General features: G+C 39.4%; 1 protein-coding gene across 15 annotated transcripts in view; it reads left to right on the top strand.

Moving 5' to 3' along the window:
* LOC110189888 (endoplasmic reticulum aminopeptidase 2) overlaps nt 1–21,013 on the top strand; it is a 35,448-nt gene that overhangs the window by 10,524 nt on the left and 3,911 nt on the right. For 4 of the 15 annotated variants that reach the window (XM_086837038.1, XM_020960151.2, XM_020960160.2 and 1 more), the window contains exons 3-9: nt 16,018–16,158; nt 18,299–18,487; nt 18,689–18,771; nt 18,886–19,094; nt 19,158–19,338; nt 19,397–20,756; nt 20,822–20,964. In XM_086837038.1, coding sequence (XP_086693164.1) covers nt 16,018–16,158; nt 18,299–18,487; nt 18,689–18,771; nt 18,886–19,094; nt 19,158–19,338; nt 19,397–20,756; nt 20,822–20,964 — 2,306 coding nt within the window. Of the gene's footprint in view, nt 1–11,439; nt 11,706–14,912; nt 15,183–16,017; nt 17,468–18,298; nt 18,488–18,688; nt 18,772–18,885; nt 19,095–19,157; nt 19,339–19,396; nt 20,757–20,821; nt 20,965–21,013 lie in introns of those variants that run through there. The other 11 variants (XM_086837040.1, XM_086837039.1, XM_020960168.2 and 8 more) reach the window with 6 other exon arrangements.

The following is a 21,013-nucleotide window of genomic DNA, read 5'->3' as shown; positions in this document are numbered from 1 at the left end:
TGACTTAAATTATATTCTTCAGAAAAGTATAAAAACAGACCATTTTTCTGAAAAATCAAAGTTTTTCGGACATCATAATTAAGCCGAAATCGCATTGATTTTAATTCGGAAAGCTTTTCTGTGCCGGTTTTTATTGCACTAACTATTTAGTATGCAGGTTTGTTAATGCAATAAAAACTAGCACAGAAAAGCTTTCCGAATTAAAATCAATGTGATTTCGGCTTAATTATGATGTCCGAAAAACTTTGATTTTTCAGAAAAATGGTCTGTTTTTATACCTTTTTGAAGAATATAATTTAAGTCAGAAGCTTGAAACGTAATGAAGCAGTCATTTCCGACCCTATAAACCATATATATTCTTGATCAGCATCAACAGCCCAGTCGTTCTAGCCATGTCCGGTCAAAAAATAAATTTTTCACATTTTTCCGAAAATTGAAAATTCTATAAGGGGTTACATCATTAAAATTGTCAAAATTTGACACAAAATTGAATTTTTTAAATTTGAAAACTGAGTATGCAGCTTTGTTAATCTACTAAGAACTAGCATAGAACAGCTTTCCGAATTAAAATTAATGATTTTTTTGGCTTAGTTATGCGTTTTTTAAACTATGATTTTTGGGAAAAATTGCCTGTTTTTATACCTTTTTGCAGGTTTTTATTATTTTAGTCAAAAACTGAGAATAGCATCATCAAACGCAGTATGCAGGTTTGTTAAAGCAATAAAAACTAGCACAGAAAAGCTTTCCGAATTAAAATCAATGCGATTTCGGCTTAATTATGATGTCCGAAAAACTTTGATTTTTCAGAAAAATGGTCTGTTTTTATACCTTTTTGAAGAATATAATTTAAGTCAGAAGCTTGAAACGTAATGAAGGAGTCATTTCCGACCCTATAAACCATATATATTCTTGATCAGCATCAACAGCCCAGTCGTTCTAGCCATGTCCGGTCAAAAAATAAATTTTTCACATTTTTCCGAAAATCGAAAATTTTATAAGGGGTTACATCATTAAAATTGTCAAAATTTGACACAAAATTGAATTTTTTAAATTTGAAAACTGAGTATGCAGATTTGTTAATCTACTAAGAACTAGCATAGAACAGCTTTCCGAATTAAAATTAATGATTTTTTTGGCTTAGTTATGCGTTTTTTAAACTATGATTTTTGGGAAAAATTGCCTGTTTTTATACGTTTTTGCGGGTTTTTATTATTTTATTCAAAAATTGACAATAGCATCATCAAACGCAGTATGCAGGTTTGTTAATGCAATAAAAACTAGCACAGAAAAGCTTTCCGAATTAAAATCAATGCGATTTCGGCTTAATTATGATGTCCGAAAAACTTTGGTTTTTCAGAAAAATTGTCTGTTTTTATACCTTTTTGAAGAATATAATTTAAGTCAGAAGCTTGAAACGTAATGAAGGAGTCATTTCCGACCCTATAAGCCATATATATTCACGATCAGCATCAACAGCCGAAACGTTCTAGCCATGTCCGGTCAAAAAATAAATTTTTGACATTTTTCCGAAAATTGAAAATTTTATAAGGGGTTACATCATTAAAATTGTCAAAATTTGACACAAAATTGAATTTTTTAAATTTGAAAACTGAGTATGCAGCTTTGTTAATCTACTAAGAACTAGCATAGAACAGCTTTCCGAATTAAAATTAATGATTTTTTTGGCTTAGTTATGCGTTTTTTAAACTATGATTTTTGGGAAAAATTGCCTGTTTTTATACCTTTTTGCGGGTTTTTATTATTTTAGTCAAAAACTGACAATAGCATCATCAAACGCAGTATGCAGGTTTGTTAATGCAATAAAAACTAGCACAGAAAAGCTTTCCGAATTAAAATCAATGCGATTTCGGCTTAATTATGATGTTCGAAAAACTTTGATTTTTCAGAAAAATGGTCTGTTTTTATACCTTTTTGAAGAATATAATTTAAGTCAGAAGCTTGAAACGTAATGAAGGAGTCATTTCCGACCCTATAAACCATATATATTCTTGATCAGCATCAACAGCCCAGTCGTTCTAGCCATGTCCGGTCAAAAAATAAATTTTTGACATTTTTCCGAAAATTGAAAATTTTATAAGGGGGTTACATCATTAAAATTGTCAAAATTTGACACAAAATTGAATTTTTTAAATTTGAAAACTGAGTATGCAGCTTTGTTAATCTACTAAGAACTAGCATAGAACAGCTTTCCGAATTAAAATTAATGATTTTTTTGGCTTAGTTATGCGTTTTTTAAACTATGATTTTTGGGAAAAATTGCCTGCTTTTATACCTTTTTGCGGGTTTTTATTATTTTAGTCAAAAACTGACAATAGCATCATCAAACGCAGTATGCAGGTTTGTTAATGCAATAAAAACTAGCACAGAAAAGCTTTCCGAATTAAAATCAATGCGATTTCGGCTTAATTATGATGTTCGAAAAACTTTGATTTTTCAGAAAAATGGTCTGTTTTTATACCTTTTTGAAGAATATAATTTAAGTCAGAAGCTTGAAACGTAATGAAGGAGTCATTTCCGACCCTATAAACCATATATATTCTTGATCAGCATCAACAGCCCAGTCGTTCTAGCCATGTCCGGTCAAAAAATAAATTTTTGACATTTTTCCGAAAATTGAAAATTTTATAAGGGGTTACGTCATTAAAATTGTCAAAATTTGACACAAAATTGAATTTTTTAAATTTGAAAACTGAGTATGCAGCTTTGTTAATCTACTAAGAACTAGCATAGAACAGCTTTCCGAATTAAAATTAATGATTTTTTTGGCTTAGTTATGCGTTTTTTAAACTATGATTTTTGGGAAAAATTGCCTGTTTTTATACCTTTTTTGCAGGTTTTTATTATTTTAGTCAAAAACTGACAATAGCATCATCAAACGCAGTATGCAGGTTTGTTAGTGCAATAAAAACTAGCACAGAAAAGCTTTCCGAATTAAAATCAATGCGATTTCGGCTTAATTATGATGTTCGAAAAACTTTGATTTTTCAGAAAAATGGTCTGTTTTTATACCTTTTTGAAGAATATAATTTAAGTCAGAAGCTTGAAACGTAATGAAGGAGTCATTTCCGACCCTATAAACCATATATATTCTTGATCAGCATCAACAGCCCAGTCGTTCTAGCCATGTCCGGTCAAAAAATAAATTTTTGACATTTTTCCGAAAATTGAAAATTTTATAAGGGGTTACATCATTAAAATTGTCAAAATTTGACACAAAATTGAATTTTTTAAATTTGAAAACTGAGTATGCAGCTTTGTTAATCTACTAAGAACTAGCATAGAACAGCTTTCCGAATTAAAATTAATGATTTTTTTGGCTTAGTTATGCGTTTTTTAAACTATGATTTTTGGGAAAAATTGCCTGTTTTTATACCTTTTTGCAGGTTTTTATTATTTTAGTCAAAAACTGACAATAGCATCATCAAACGCAGTATGCAGGTTTGTTAGTGCAATAAAAACTATCACAAAAAAGCTTTCCGAATTCAAATCAATGCCATTTCGGCTTAAATATTATGTCCGAAAAACTTTGATTTTTCAGAAAAATGGTCTGTTTTTATACCTTTTTGAAGAATATAATTTAAGTCAGAAGCTTGTAACGTAATGAAGGAGTCATTTCCGACCCTATAAACCATATATATTCTTGATCAGCATCAACAGCCCAGTCGTTCTAGCCATGTCCGGTCAAAAAATAAATTTTTTACATTTTTCCGAAAATTAATTATTTTACGTTTTTTATTTTTTATTCATTAAAATTGTCAAAATTTGACACAAAATTGAATTTTTTAAATTTAAAAACTGAGTATGCAGCTTTGTTAATCTACTAAGAACTAGCATAGAATAGCTTTCCGAATTAAAATTAATGATTTCTTTGGCTTAGTTATGCGTTTTTTAAACTATGATTTTTGGGAAAAATTGCCTGTTTTTATACCTTTTTGCAGGTTTTTATTATTTTAGTCAAAAACTGAGAATAGCATCATCAAACGCAGTATGCAGGTTTGTTAGTGCAATAAAAACTAGCACAGAAAAGCTTTCCGAATTAAAATCAATGCGATTTCGGCTTAATTATGATGTCCGAAAAACTTTGATTTTTCAGAAAAAAGGTCTGTTTTTATACTTTTTTGAAGAATATAATTTAAGTCAGAAGCTTGAAACGTAATGAAGGAGTCATTTCCTACCCTATAAACCATATATATTCTTGATCAGCATCAACAGCCCAGTCGGTCTAGCCATGTCCGGTCAAAAAATAAATTTTTGACATTTTTCCGAAAATTGAAAATTTTATAAGGGGTTACATCATTAAAATTGTCAAAATTTGACACAAAATTGAATTTTTTAAATTTGAAAACTGAGTATGCAGCTTTGTTAATCTACTAAGAACTAGCATAGAACAGCTTTCCGAATTAAAATTAATGATTTTTTTGGCTTAGTTATGCGTTTTTTAAACTATGATTTTTGGGAAAAATTGCCTGTTTTTATACCTTTTTGCAAGTTTTTATTATTTTAGTCAAAAACTGAGAATAGCATCATCAAACGCAGTATGCAGGTTTGTTAATGCAATAAAAACTAGCACAGAAAAGCTTTCCGAATTAAAATCAATGCGATTTCGGCTTAATTATGATGTCCGAAAAACTTTGATTTTTCAGAAAAATGGTCTGTTTTTATACCTTTTTGAAGAATATAATTTAAGTCAGAAGCTTGAAACGTAATGAAGGAGTCATTTCCGACCCTATAAGCCATATATATTCACGATCAGCATCAACAGCCGAAACGTTCTAGCCATGTCCGGTCAAAAAATAAATTTTTGACATTTTTCCGAAAATTGAAAATTTTATAAGGGGTTACATCATTAAAATTGTCAAAATTTGACACAAAATTGAATTTTTTAAATTTGAAAACTGAGTATGCAGCTTTGTTAATCTACTAAGAACTAGCATAGAACAGCTTTCCGAATTAAAATTAATGATTTTTTTGGCTTAGTTATGCGTTTATTAAACTATGATTTATGGGAAAAATTGCCTGTTTTTATACCTTTTTGCGGGTTTTTAATATTTTAGTCAAAAACTGACAATAGCATCAACAAACGCAGTATGCAGGTTTGTTAATGCAATAAAAACTAGCACAGAAAAGCTTTCCGAATTAAAATCAATGCGATTTCGGCTTAATTATGATGTCCGAAAAACTTTGATTTTTCAGAAAAATGGTCTGTTTTTATACCTTTTTGAAGAATATAATTTAAGTCAGAAGCTTGAAACGTAATGAAGGAGTCATTTCCGACCCTATAAGCCATATATATTCACGATCAGCATCAACAGCCGAAACGTTCTAGCCATGTCCGGTCAAAAAATAAATTTTTGACATTTTTCCGAAAATTGAAAATTTTATAAGGGGTTACATCATTAAAATTGTCAAAATTTGACACAAAATTGAATTTTTTAAATTTGAAAACTGAGTATGCAGCTTTGTTAATCTACTAAGAACTAGCATAGAACAGCTTTCCGAATTAAAATTAATGATTTTTTTGGCTTAGTTATGCGTTTTTTAAACTATGATTTTTGGGAAAAATTGCCTGTTTTTATACCTTTTTGCAGGTTTTTAATATTTTAGTCAAAAACTGACAATAGCATCAACAAACGCAGTATGCAGGTTTGTTATTATTAATTTATATGGTCGGAAATGACTCCTTCACTGGGTTTCAAGCTTGTGACTAAAATAATAGAGCCCAATATTAAAGTAAGGGTGTTCAAGTTTCGCGGGGTTTTCCCCCTAATTGCATTCGCCCCCAAAGGAAAACTGAAAGCTGCTGGGCTCAGCTTAACTCGATTTCTGCACAATTAGTTCGCCACCGTGTTTGATCCGCTTCAATTGATCCCAATGCCATTCACAACCACATCGATTGCATGGCCACTCCAAAGTCCCATTCCCAATCTCAATCCCAAGACTCCTCTCCTCGTCTGGCACTTGAGTTGAACCCATTCGATTTGCATTATTTGCGCCAGCTATATAACCCTGCAAGTGGTCCTCGAACACGGTCTGCCAATTAATTAAATTATGGCGAATGATTCAAATTGAGTATGCAAACAGGAGGACTGGACTTTTGCTCTTCTAATTGCCTGCCAAAGATTCATAGAACCCGCTGTTTTGTGGTGGATTTCCCTTAATTAATAATAGTTATCATTTTATACTGAACCCTCAGAGATTTATGTGTGGATCTGTCTTGATAAGACCTCTAAAAATACTTGTGGTTGTCATTTGTTTGTCCTAAATTAGTAATACTGATAACAAATTGTGTTTGTTTTAATATAAACACAGATAATTCATCATACTATTAGAAAACCAGAATTATATAACCTTAATGAACCGTATTTGTGGGGGAAAAACAAACAAACGATAAGAATATTCAATAATTTTATTTATTTCAATAATTTTGAAGCAGACTTTATGAATTGATTACCAAACATCACACTTGACATACGGATTAAGGGCTGTGGGCAGGGGACAATTGAAGGCCTGTCCAAAGGCTGCCAGGTTGGCCACCGAGTGATGCAGACGCACTTTGTCAGTTTCCTGATTACCAAAGGTTATGAACTCCTCATCACCGATTACGTTCTGGGCCATGTTAATAAAGAACAGCTGCTGCAGGGGAATCTGAGTGAAGCTGGGCTGCACTTGGCTGTATTTGGAACCTACACCAAAGTACACCTCGTAGATTAGCTTAAGAGCCGTCACATCGGCCGATCTCTGTTCCACGTAATCCGTAGCATTGCTCTTTAGACACCTCACAGCTTGGATGTAGTTCTGGTTTTCTTCAAAGTCCATGAACTTGTCGGTTGGGTTTCCCTCACTGTCGTAGATCAGGGACTGCAGTTGGAGGGACTCCATCAACTGCTGGGCAAGGACCCATCCGATAAGGCTCACTTTGAACACATCGTGGCTCTCGAGATCGTAGAACGGCTTTTGCAGAATGTCATAGGGCAGGACAATGGTATTCTCTCTTGGTAAGAAAGTGGCCTCTATATATAACTCTGGGACGCTGTCCTCCTGGAAGTAGTAAGCTTTACCCTTGGCAGCCGGCTTGTCCAGCAGCTCCAGGATACGACGTGTGCGCACCTCCAAGACCTTAAGCTGGGCATCGGCGTAGTCTTCTCCAACAGGAAGCTGGAGATCCCTGTAATAGTTGCTCACAAAGCTGCGATGATCCTGGTTCTGGGGCATATTGCCCACATTGAGTTTTGTGGCCTGCAGCTTGAGTTTTATCAGGCTGCGATGCCGCAGGCTCAGCTTCAAGCGATTCTCGTCGATCTTGGCCAGAAGCTGGGTTCGCAGAGCATTGAATATTTGCTGTATCTCAGTATCGATTTGATTCCGTTGCTCCGGGGGAAAGTAGCTGCTCTCGTAAAGGAAATTGGTACCAAGATTCATGTGGACACGCACATCCTTGATACACTCCATGGCATCGTTCTCGTCATCACTGGCGCTGGTGAACTCCATGAACTTGGCGAACCGAGCCATCATGTAGGTGGCAATTATCTCGGAATCGTAGCGTTGCAGCACCTTCTTAAGCTCCACAAAGTAGTTCACATTCATGATCTGCACCTCGAAGGTGGAGGGGAAAGTGCGACCGAAGACGATCTGCAGGTACTGCCTCCAGGGGAATCCGTTCTGTCGCTCCAGCTCACGTAGTGTCAGATCATCGTTGGGCTCATCCTCGACCTCGGCCAATTGCCTAATATCCGATTCCAGCTTCCGGATATTCCTGGCCAAGGACATGGCTCGTGTCCGGGAAACGCCCAACTTAATCAGCAGCTTCTTGGTGGCCACCACACCCTTTAGCTTTTCGGAAGAGTCAAATGTGGGCCTATCTATTGTCACCATATACTTGCTGCTGTCGACAAAGTCCAGCTTGACATTCACCTTGACCAGCAGGTTATCGAAGCCATAGCGACGCAGTCTTGCGAGGGTCGTCATCCACTGGAACTTGGCCTTGGGCCAGGAGGAAGGTCTGCTGGCAAACTGCGGCCAGGTGAGACCCACATCGGGGGGCACCAGCTCCAGGTAGTGTTTCTCCGAGCGAGACTCCTCCGTGGCCGTGCGACAGGTCTGATAGAAACGAAGCACCTTGGCCTCCACACCGTTTACGTCCATAAGGATGCTGTCGTTGAGCCTCTGGAAAATGGACAGGAAACGCTCGTCGACCTTCTGCCCGACCTCACCCATGATCTCGCTGTACAAGTCCGCCGAATGTTTCTCCTCGTAATTGCCGCCGACATACTCATGGAAATCCTGACATGGATCCGCCCGGTTATCCATGTAGCCTTGCAGAATGTCCACGATCTCCTTGTTGACATTGGATGCGGGAGTGGGAGCAGGAACCACCCATTGGGCATCCACTCCTGCCCAAAGCAGCAGCCCCACGCAGGTAATCCACGGTATTAACTTTGAACGCTCCATCTCCAGCGACCAACTGAAGATCCGCCAGCAGATGAATCCGTATTTAGAGGCATCCCAGTCCACTGATAGCCTGGGATCAGAGTGCCCCAGGTGCTGATCCCAATTCAAACCTTATCGTCACGGCCAAACAAATGAATGCGATAAGAAAAACAATACAAATACTAACTTTTGCAAAGTCTAGTTCAAGGTATTCATCTTATTTCAAGGTGCGTCATGAAGTGTGCCATATTTTAATGATAGAAACTAATCTATTAATATTTATTGTTTGTTTTTTTAGTTACAGCATTCCATTCCAAAATAAAATAATGCTTGATCTAAAATCAATATCAACTCATATGTTAGCCATTGAAATCTTAAAGTCCATTTAATATTTCCTTCTTGAAGCCACAGCGAACGTTACCAACATTCCCTTAATGGCACAATTACAGGCCTCGATTACATCCCTTCCCTTTTCCCGCAGCGGCACCCTCTTCTAACGCTTCTGGCCAAGTGTTTGCTCCGGTGGCATGCCGGCAGTTACAGCTTAAATTTATTGATTGTTTCATAAACAGCGATTATTTAACCGCCGCCTTTCGATCGGCATGTGCATTGCTGGCCCGACCCCCTTTGCCGGCAACCAAGTGTGGCAAACACTTGTGGCCATCTTCTGGGCATGTTCCACCAGTTGAGGCACCCCCCCGCTCCCCAGACGCTCGTCCAATCCCGTACGTATGGGATCAATACGGACGAGGCTGTGGGTGGGTGAGTTGGGTGGTGATTGTGTGGCACATGACAAGTCACAAGTGCGGCCAGTAAATTTGCATGCGACAGCAAATACTCAATGGCCGGACTGGGACAATCTAAGGGGGGAAAATGGTGTTGAGTAACTCAGTTAGCAGGGATGGTGTGCTGTGGTCTTAACCATTCTCCTCGTAGACCTCCTTCTCTTTGGTGCGTTTTGGGGGTCACAGTTGAAAAGGGAAGCTCAGAGAATTGAACTGAACATTCGGGGCACACAGCAGATCTGCCTTACATGCACTTTTTCATTTACAATTGTCTCTTTTCTTGAAGGGTATCTAGATTATAAAGGTGGCTTCTTACATTTACTATACTTTAATCTAATGCTGGAATAATACTTGATAATATTTCTAATAGAGTTTAACCTGCCAGCTCAACTAAAAAGTATTCCCAATACTCTTTAAGAAAACCTATAGTCAGAGCATACAAAATTCGTTTATATATTTGGATTTTTCCAACATTTATTCAGGGCTTTGAAGCCGGCTATATGCGACAAGGAGGCAGTGGCAAGAGGCGTGGCGCCGCCTAATGAACACGATTCAGTCGCGGAAGGGAAAACTTTACACTAACGTGACGGCGAATTTATTGAGCTGAGCTGGTGGCAAGGGCTGTGGGAAATTGGGAAAATGTGAAAATGCAAAAAGGGGGATGGGCGACGGCAAGGAGCATCCCCAATTTTTTCCCCCCCGAGCAAGTCACCGCGAAACCGGTGGTGTGTTTCCTCTTCTATGCCGCAAAATAACAAAAAAGGGAAAAACTTTCGTCGCATTGCCGGAACAAAGGCCAAGCGGCGAGGAAAAATGAGATTTCATTTGCCGGCAAAAGTTGGCAAGAAGCGAATTATACCATTCATGGCTGAGCTTTTTGCGGCTCCATTTGTTGATTGTTTCGTTTCGCTTGGTTTCTGTGGCAACCGGAAAGTAGGCAACCCAAATCAGCATCACAGGGTCGTAAATCCCAAAAGTACTAAACTCCACGGTGATGTACGAGAAGAATATCGTTCGGTTTTATCATAAAAATTGCATCCCCTAAATGGGAGCATTGTAATTATAATGGAAGAATTTTCGTGATAAATTCTCTCACATGTCAGGCCGAATAATTACAAGATATACGAAATGGATTCGGCAGGAAGAAAAAACACAAAAAAAATAAAGGAGAAGCAGGAGTAAATCAAATGTTAAAGCACGAGGCATCCACCATCCCTTAAATGGGAAACTTCTAATGATGAGTCGCAGCCAGATTGAACTATTTGGCCAACACATGATAAACAACAACATCAACAACAACAACAACAACAACGAAAACAAGAACAACAACAACAAACGATTGCATGTGGGTGAAATTAGGGGGTGGAGCGGTATGGCATTGGCGTTAAGGGTTGCTTCGTTATCCGCCCGCTTTCGTTCGCCTGGCAACACTTCACTATACGCTTTTCCTTTTTATGTACCAGGTATTTCAATAAGTTCCAGGGTATGATCGAATCGTATTCAACGCGTTAAGAATGGTTATTACACTAATTTAAAAGAAGACTAAAAGATTTTACATTTTAAAAATTCTTAAATTAGATTTGGGTGAGATTCAATGAGTAATAGGAGTCACATTAAATCATTGCGGATTTTAATTAATTTGAAAATATATTCAAATTTAATCTACAAATGGTTTCCCTTCCGGAAAAGAAACCATTTTGTACCATATATATTTCATAGCATACTTTTGAACGTTCTTCAAAAGGACTTCGCAGTAATATCAACTTCTGGCATCAATTTAAAACTTTTAAAGTAACTTTGGATTATTGAATAAGAAATAATAATATTTTAAATACAAACAATTAAATAAAGAGTACGAAATTTTACAACGATTTTTATATTTCCCATCTAAAGGGTACTAAGCCCAACTATAGCTTTTCCATAGATTTTCATGATTCTGGCGGCTTCAAAACAAAAATCCTGTCAGCGGTACGAGATGGGGGAACGTGAGAGCGGTGGGGGGCAAGCAGGGAGAGGAAATCAAACACAAGGGCTCTCCATAGAAATTTCAATTTCACTTTTGCAGGTGAGCAAAGCTTGCGCTCTCCGAGAGAAAGACTCGAAAAGAGAGCGGCGGTCATGCGCCGGGGAGAGCTTAGGGGTTGCCACCGCATCTGCTCAGGGTTGCTGCACGGCGTTTCGCTGCGGCAGCATCCAGTTGGAGTCCAGTTGGAAAATGTACGCGCACTCAAACGCAACAAAAAGCGCGTGACAACAGGCTGCGAGTCGCACGGAAAGCACACTATAAATTCGGTTTTGACAAAGACTTAACTCACACACTCGCACTTGAACCGACACACACATACACACACACACAAATATACCCATACGAATGCGTCGCGTGCTGTCCCCACAACGCCCCACCTTCCCCCTCCGCTGTGCGTGTCAGTGAAAGAAAGCGAAAAAAGTGGCCAAATTGCCAAAAATATAAAAGTAAAAGAAAATATAAAATATAAAAGGCAGGCAAAAAGTGTTTTGGTGAAGCAAATCAATTAAAAAAGTGAATTAGCAAATTAAAGTATTTGCAATTAATACCTAAAGCAATAAGTAATTAATGTGTACATAGCCTACAATGCACTTTCGTGTATTGATCTGGCGAAATTGACCTTTTGGGCCAGAACCCCCTCTCGGAAAACTTCACCCCCCTTCAAGAGGAAAAGAAACAGCAACAAGCTCTTTATTTCCTTTTCTTTTTTTTGGGATAATTAGCAAAGTGGAATGGAATAATCAACCGTTATGCTCTGTCGCCAAGTGAAATGCAACTGCAGCTGAGAACCGCTATTCAGTCAAGTGGCAACAAAAAAGCAAGCGAAAAAGGGAGCAGCTGAAGGCAAAAAAAAAAGCGAAAAAAAAGGGGCGAAGGGCGAAAAGAGAGAGTAGAGGGGAGTAGGGGGGGGGGGGGAGGACTGGAAAGCGCACTATTGACATATATACGCGCAGTCACAAAGCGAGTGCCGCGATTGGAGCGAAAGAGAAGCAAAGGAAACGCCGCATAAGACAAAACAGGAAATTCACTTATACAGGCGCACACTCATAGACACACTCACCCACACACACACGCAACTGACGCATTCGAAAGGAAAGGAAATTCGCGCTGTTGAGCTTTGCATTCTGACATTTCATTTTCAAAACACAGATTCCAGTGAGAGCGACACTCTGCTCTCCCACACTCTCACTTCCAAGCCTCTCTCTCTCTCTCTCTCTCTCGTACTGCTCTCTCACACTCTCCGGCTCTCAAGCTTTCCACTTTCCAAGCTTAATTCCTTCAGTTTTTTTTTTGTTCTTATTTGTATTTTCCCCGAGCAAATGAGAATGTAAACAAATGCCGAAGGCGGCCGCATTAACCAGAAATGAAATGGAATTGTGATACCACATGCATTAACACGCTTCTTGCGTGCCCAGGAATGCGAAAGTTAAGTTGAAAAGGCTGAGGGAGGGGCAGCGGGGGCCGGTGCGGTGCGGTGCAGTCACGAAGACAAACAAAGGGACCGCCACACAATTGGCACCACAACAAATGCCCTCGTTCCACTTGGACTCCAATTGGGATTACGCCTCGCCTGCTTTGACATTGACATTAATTGGGGGGAGCCAGCAACAGCAGGGCGAAAGGGAATCCCCATTAAAGAGTGATTTAGGAAACAAGAACTTCCCCAATTGGGAACCAAATACTAGTTGTTGACATCCGTAAACAGTTCCTTTTTTACGGCCGACATTTTTTCCCTGTCACATTTCATGATTTCGGATTTTTGGCACGAAAAAACCGTGTTTAAATGGTTTCAGCCTGACATTACTTTTTACGTTCCATTTTACGACCATAATTCCAATTACAAGTTTTACATGAGAATGTTTATGAAGTTGCGAGAGCAATAAAAAGATAAATATACTTCCTACGTGCGTATACGTAATTTTTACCATCGCAAAAAAACTGTAGCATACATCAAGGTTACAATAAATACAGAATCGAATTCTTAATAATATTTATAATCCAAGGAAAATTATTATTCATTTAAAGATAATACTAATGTTAAAAACTTTGTTTCTTTAAAAAGAATTAAAAATTGTTTATACCCCTTGCAGGGTATTATAATTTCAGTCAGAAGCTTGAAACGCAATGAAGGAGTCATTTCCGGCCCTATAAATCATATATATTATTGATCAGCTTAACAGCTGAATCGATCTAGCTATGTCCGGATAAAATTTAATTTTTCAAAAATTTGAAAATTTTATAATTATCATCATTAAAATTGTCAAAAATGAACAAAAAGTTTATTTTTTTGAATTAATTTAGTATGCAGTTTTGTTAACCTAATTAAAACTAGCATTAAGAAGCTTTCCGAATTGAAATTAATGCATTTTTGGCTGAGTTATGATAATTTTTGTGATTAAACTGCAAGGGTATACAAACATTGACTTCCCGAAGTTAGTTTCTTATTCCTTTTTGTTTTAAACTTACATTTTTTTTCATAAATATGTCGATTTCTAAAATAAATAAGTGGCTTAAATCAAGTTAACTACATAGATAATTTTAATAACAAAAACCAATTGATTGGTTTTTTTAGAGTTTGCAAATCAACAAATTAACGAATATTAAATCGCAAAATAAATTTCTAGAGATTTTCAATCTGAGAACCTTCAGTAGTATTTCTTGTGGCCGGCCCCTTTGCCATCGGCTTATCAAAGCCAACTGATAGGGTGCCTAAAATCATTTTAGTCGCAAAGATAACATCCCTGATTAATATATACACCTTTAAGGTGTGTTCATTATAAACCCCTCACCAATTGGCAATGCCTTAAAGTTCCCAAATTCATGTTGCTGGCCGAAAGGTAGACCTTAACCACGAATTATGCCTGAATGATGCTACAGACAAACCAACTTCAGTTTCAAGAGGTCCTCAAAGGCAGACACAGCTGCGGACATTAGGCATTATATACAAATTCCGTACAAAAGCCGGCAACCCGGAGAGAAAGACGGATATACAAATGGATTTCAAGATAGAGAGAGAAAGGAAAACACACACATTTTTGGGGGGTTGATTTTTGGGCGTTGAAAGCGCTTTTCACTAATTCAATGCGACATTGAAAACAGTGAGCTTGAATGCGGAAAATGCAGACTTTCGGGGGCCAACGGACACAGAGTGGCGGACGCAAGGACACGACGCGTACGGACAGGCATAGTCTGACTAGACGGAACCGGAAGGGCGTCAGCGTCTGGCGCTCAGCCAACCCAGAAAACCCCATTGAGGGGGTGGCACCACATACATACATACATGCAAAGATAGATGCAAAACCGGCAAAAGGAAAGCCATAGCCAAAAGGAAAGTGCCAACCTTGGTGGGGGGTAGCATGGAAACGGGGAGTCATGTCTGCATAAATTATGTATGTATATTTTTGGCCAACCGATAATCAACTCGTCAAAAGGCTCCTCTCATTTTTTGGCAGTCGATTTATTGGTTAAAAGGGTGCTAACGTAAAAAAAATCCATGACCGCACAGATATACATATATCCATTACCGGGCATTGGCCATGAATAAGGTATGAAGAGCACGTGGCGGCATCCAAGAAGCATACGGGGTTCTGGCCAAAAGGGTTCGACCTGAATTGGCCATAAAGTGATTGTGATTTTCCCCCCTTCCCTTCTAGAGCAAATAGGTCGTGCAATTATTTGCGGTGTGTGTATGTGATTGCGGTTCAACGGGTCCGCTTTGGTTTCGGTTGCAATACGGATTCCGATCCACATTTCGTTTACGGCCACGGGTTAGCAAGCGTACGTATTGGCCGGAAGACACAGGGACACCGGCCCCGTTAAGATTTCGGTCGTCGGCGGTGGTCAGAGAGGCTCGAAGATTTGGCGTCGCGAGCGCATCGAGATGACAAATGATCCTGACCTCGATGACTGTGCCTTTCTCTCCGGTAAGTTTTAATTGGGGAAATTATTATATTATATTATCGAAATTATCAGTTAATCAAATAATCATAATTATCAACAAATGTGATAGATTTTAATTTGTAATCAGGTAATAAGAGATTGATGAACTCTAAGATAAAAGTGCGCATTGTCTCTTCGAGGAATAAATGTGTTGCTAAAGATATCTAGTTTTACAGTTCAGGTTTATTTACTTTTAATATTAGCATTTAATATATAAAAGTAGGAATACAGCACCAGTAAAAAATTCTGATAGAACAGTATAGAACAGTATGTACTATAAAGTTTTACATATTTTTACAATAGATAAGACCTTATATATACCATATCTATATACTATATTTAATATATAGTATCTTCAGAAAACTGCTACGCTTTCTAGTGAATTAAAAGGTATCAAATACCATGAAATTAAATATATTGGGTTTATAATCATATAAATTAATATTAAAAGGATATCTGCTCTATATTTTAAAGAACTTCCCCTGAAAGAGGTATTGTTATTATGATGAAATCATGTATTAAGATAATTATAATATATTTTAGTGAAGTATAATCGATTATTTACAAAATCTAAGAACCCTATATCTTCTAGGAACCAAAAGAAACAACTATCAGCTCTTAAAGACTTCACTTTACCATATACACCAACATATTTTGTGTTTTATTTTTACCTTCGAAGCCTTTGCACCCATTTCGAGGGGGCAGTGGCAATGCAATTGCAACCCGGCAGATGAAATATTTACACAGCCCACCATGACTTTTATTCGGAGTTTAATTACATTTTCCCACCCCCACCTCTGGGTGGTTTTCTTTCGACAGGTGGCGAATCGAGCGGCGGCCGACAGACGCGGACCGGAGTGGCCGTCTGCTCCCAGCGCCGGGCTCTACTTGTGGCCGGGATCGTGCTCGGCTCGCTGCTGCTGACGGCCATCATCATCGCCTACGCCGGACCGCAGAACGGTAGGTTTGCCCCGTGCCCGTGTCCCCAGGACCCTCTTCTCACGCCGTTTATTTCCATTATTTTTGTTCGAGTTTTTATTTTTCGAGTTCTCTCAAGCATACTCTACTCCCTCTCTCTCGCTCTCTCTCTCTCTTTCTCCACGTTCGTTTTTCATTTCCACCCACCGAAAGGAAAACCTGCAATGGCAGTGGGGCTAGCCCCCCTCTTCTGTTGTTGTTGTTTTACTTGATTACGCTTTTATTGGGGGTGCCAGGATATATGTAGTCGAGGGGCTGAGAGCCTGTTTCCTTTGTGGCCTGGAAAGGGTCGACCATATTTGACAGCTTTAAGGGTCGATGTCATAATAAAAAAGGGGATTTTTCATATAATACAAAGGCTAGTAATGTAATTTCAACAACCTTTCAAGTTTAATTATGTAATTATATGAATTGTGTAACATTAATTAAATTATAAAAGGCTACAGAAATCAATGAAGATAAAATAAAACTAAGAAATATTAAATCTAGATCTATAGGCGCATAAATAATGCAACCATTGGCCTCTGTAATATTGATGTCTGAAGGTTCACAGTTGGAGCCCCATAAATCCATATAAATGGTAATTGAATTCCTGACCGACAGCGTCCAAAGGCCGGGCATAAACCATCTGGCCAGTCAATCCAATTCCGCTCCAACCCTCCAGCTAATATGTATGCTTTTAACCGTATTAAGCGGGGGCCAGCGGCATCCATTACAGTTTGCTTATAAATAGATGCAGCTCGGCCTCACCTGGCTGACATCACCTGTCCTGTGGATCCTTTAGGCCTCCGTTCCTCGGCCATATTCAATTGCAAAATTGCGGAATTATGCAAAGTGCAAACACTTCGCTCGCTGGAAGTTTCTGTTGCATACTTAATGGGGCTAAATGCATTGGGGGATAATTGAATTAACCCAAGGGAAAGAGCAAACAAACAAACCCCACGAGTGTGTGTCTGATGAAAAGTTAATTTCACTTCCCTCTGTGAGCTCAATTACCAGTCAACCTTTAATTTTTGCTTCCTCCAGAGAGCTCTGGGTTTAGAATCAAAGTACAGCCATTGCTTTCTTACATAATTAACTTTACAGTATATATATCCATAAGTCATATATCTATTTGAGTTCCTCACCCAATTTTGTTTCCGTTTTGCGTTCACCCTTCTCGTACACAAATTGTCTATTATATAAATATGAATCTTTGAAAAACATATGAAATATTTCTCTTAAATGCTTGTTTGATTGATTGGTTGAAATGTGAGTAACAATTATGCCAAACCCGAATACTTCTAAACTGGTAAATAGCCATGATATTCCATATAATCCTTTTGGCATGTTGATGTCATTATCCTTTTCCCCTCTCTTATTATTTCCGTAATTTCTATCTCTAGATGTTAGCTCTTGGTTTTTATATACCTCTTTTTTTAGGTGGGAGGAATTGAGTTAATTTATTAGTTTTATGATTGTATATATATTAAAAAACAGTTACATCTTAATCATGAGATATATCATTGACAGGCAAGATATCAATCTTCATGTAGATGGTTGTTACACACGATTTAGAAAAGGAATATGCACTCGAACCTATTAGGGGATCTCTTTCAGAAACAGTCTAGAACAGATCTATCAATCATTATCTATCTATATATACTTATGTTAATATTTATTTTACTCTAAAGATATAGTTTTAATTGTATTAATGTGGTAGCTTTTTCCTATGATGATCTCCTATATAAGATGTATTATTAATTATCATCCACTCTCCCATTCGATTTGACTCAATCGCGCCATTCAGCAAGAATGAATCTTAATTTGTGATCTTTCCCCATTTGAGTTCTGTTTACCCCAAATAGATGTGCTAATGACTTGAACCGAATCCAATTATTCAACCGATTTACTGCTAGCTTTTCTTTATGCAAAAACCCCCCTACAAAAACCCATCTTAGATGATTTTCCCCCAACTCTCTCCCTCTATCTCTCTCTGTTGATTGTGTATAATGCAATTTGCTTTAACGAACTTAGCTACGAATCCCACTCCCCCCGTGAACGAGAAAAGTCTGCGAAAGGAGAAGTGAATTATCCTGAAATACAACCGATACTGATTATGCACCTTGAATATCCTTTGCAGACTGCTCCTGCGGATCCAAAACGGTGTCTGGTTACGATACGGATGAAGAGAACAACACCCAGCCCTTTAATCCAATTGCCACCAATGGGGAGCCCTTTCCCTGGCTGGAGAAGATGCTGCCCACCAGTGCGAGACCCCTGCGCTATATGGTTACCATTCATCCCAATCTAACAACGTTGGATGTGAAAGGTGAGGTCCTTGCTTCATTCTTTTAATTCATTTTAAGCAGGAATTAAAGGTAAAATTCATTTAATATTTAATGGAAATTGTCTGCGAATATTCACCTTTTTATGTGCCCCAAGGCTCAAATCATTGATGGAATTATAATTCGATTGTCTGACTCTTGCAACTTCTGCCTTCCATTTTTTTTTCATATTTCCGTTTGGCCAGGCCAAGTCACCATCGATTTGCATGTGGAAAGGGAGACCAACTTCATTGTCCTGCACATCCAGGACCTCAACGTCACCGAGAAGGTAAGCAGCAGCAGGGGCAAAGCACTCTCAATCCGGGAGTTGGCAAATTAAGCCAATTAGCGTCTAACTCGAGTGCGTCCATTGATTGCATTTCATTTGCCGTTTCGGTTGCAGGCCATAGTGACCCCAGGGCCCAAGGGATACGCCCTTAAGATTGTAAAGGTGCTGGAGTTTCCGCCACGCCAACAACTCTACATTGAGGTGAAGGAGAAGCTGAAGAAGAAGTCCAATTATACCCTCAACCTGCGCTGGTACTCCAAGCTTAATCCGGAGCCGGAGGGTTTCTATGTTGACCAATATGAGAGCTCCAACGGTGTGGAAAGGTAAGGGCCATCCACTATTCTTAAGAGGAAAAATATATATACGTTAATCTTATTCCTTTCCAGATTATTGGCAGCCACAGTTTTCCGACCGAATGGGGCGAGACGAGCCTTTCCCTGCTTCGATGAGCCGCATGTCCGGGCACCCTTCCGCATCTCTGTGTTCCGCGATCGCTTCCACATTGGTTTGTCCAACTCCATAGTGCACACCACCGAGGATGTGGGCTTCTACATGGGCACGGGATTGGTGAGTATATAATATAATTTTATAATATATATCAATTATAATCTTTGATTCCCCGCAGCTCCGCGATGACTTTATAGAAACGCCTCCACTGCCCGCCGATGCTGTGGCTTGGGTGGTTAGCGATTTCCAGCGTGAGTCCTTGCAACCTTCTGCTGCCTATATCCCCACCACAGTAGCGCCACCGGGCTCTGGAGCTGGTGGCAAGAAGTCTGCCCAGTTAAACAACTACACCCAGTTGAAGGGCAAGAACCCTCCGGTGCGGAACATCACTGCCCTGACACATTCGCTGAATGTGAACCTGACGCCCCGCCAGAATCTGAGTACTGTTCAAACGACGACGACGACAGCTTGGCCTGTGCATATCAATGGGAATGGAAAGCCAACGAATCTTACCTCTCTGTCCCAGTCCACGGGCTCCTCGATCAAGAGGGCTCCCTCGTACACTTTCTATGCTCCGCGTGACCTGCTGATTCGCTCATCCTTCATCCTGCACACTTCACGGGATGTTTTGGAGTATCTGCAAACCTGGCTGGATATTAGTTATCCCCTTACAAAGGTGGATTTTGTGGCACTGCCTTCGCTGGACCGCAACATGATCTCATCCCTGGGATTGGTGACCCTGAAGACTTCCTTCTTAACGGATCCCAGTTCGATTACCTCTGAACAATACCAATTCAGTGCTCTGCGGATTGCAGAGGCGATGGTGCGACAGTTCTTCGGAGGTATCACCTCCCGCAAGGTGCTCAAGGATGTGTGGCTGTGGGAGGGATTGATCCAGTATTTGGGCATCCATACCCTGGCTCCACTGCAGGAGAGCTGGCCTTTGAGGGAGATGTACCTGCTGAAGATGGCCACAGCAGCGTTGGATATCGATGCCATCCAAGGATGGGATAGCATCATGAATGGCACCAGCCACGATGGCAACAATGAGGAGTTCTTTGTCCAAAAGACGGCGGCCATCTTCTCCATGCTGCACACAGCCATTGGCGAGGATCGGTTCAGGGGATGCCTGGGCTCGTTCCTCAAGGTGAATCGATTTAGGACCGCAGAACCCACAGATCTTTGGACAATTTGCACCAAGAAGGCCAATGGTTCCAAGAATATCAAGGACATGATGACTCTGTGGACACATCAGCCAGGCTTTCCGCTTCTCACCGTCACCAAAATGGGCAACAGCATTTCCATTTCACAGAGACCCTTCCGGCCTGCCGACTTTCTTGCCATCCATGATGAGTCGTACTATGGTAATAACTATAATAAGACGGCTCTCAATGCCACGGATATGCCCATCACAGTGCCACCCACAACGCAGGGAAGCAAACACAAGGCGGCTCCACACATGAAGTGGATCTTCCCTGTCACCTATGTGACGGATATCAACAATGTCAGCGAGACACTTTGGATGCAGAATGTGGATGGTAAGTCAGGCTTAATCTCTAAATAGCTATAACTCTTAAATCCCTACTCCTTAATCCTTTCCTAGTAACCTTCAATGTGCCGGAGAACGTCAAATGGATCAAAGTGAATGCCATTCAGAATGGTTATTATAGAGTGGTTTACAACGATGACAACTGGGCAAGTCTCATTGAAGAGCTGACCACTAATCCCAAACGCTTCACCAGTGAGGTAAACTCTCTAAGAATTTTATTTTAGAACAAAAATTAAATACCATTTC

This window comes from Drosophila serrata, unplaced genomic scaffold, assembly GCF_035046125.1.
Source record: "Drosophila serrata isolate PLE 108 unplaced genomic scaffold, ASM3504612v1 contig_295, whole genome shotgun sequence".
Taxonomy (NCBI): Eukaryota; Metazoa; Arthropoda; class Insecta; order Diptera; family Drosophilidae; genus Drosophila; species Drosophila serrata.
The sequence above is the reverse complement of the archived record's forward strand: the minus strand, read 5'-3'. Positions and strand labels throughout refer to the sequence as shown.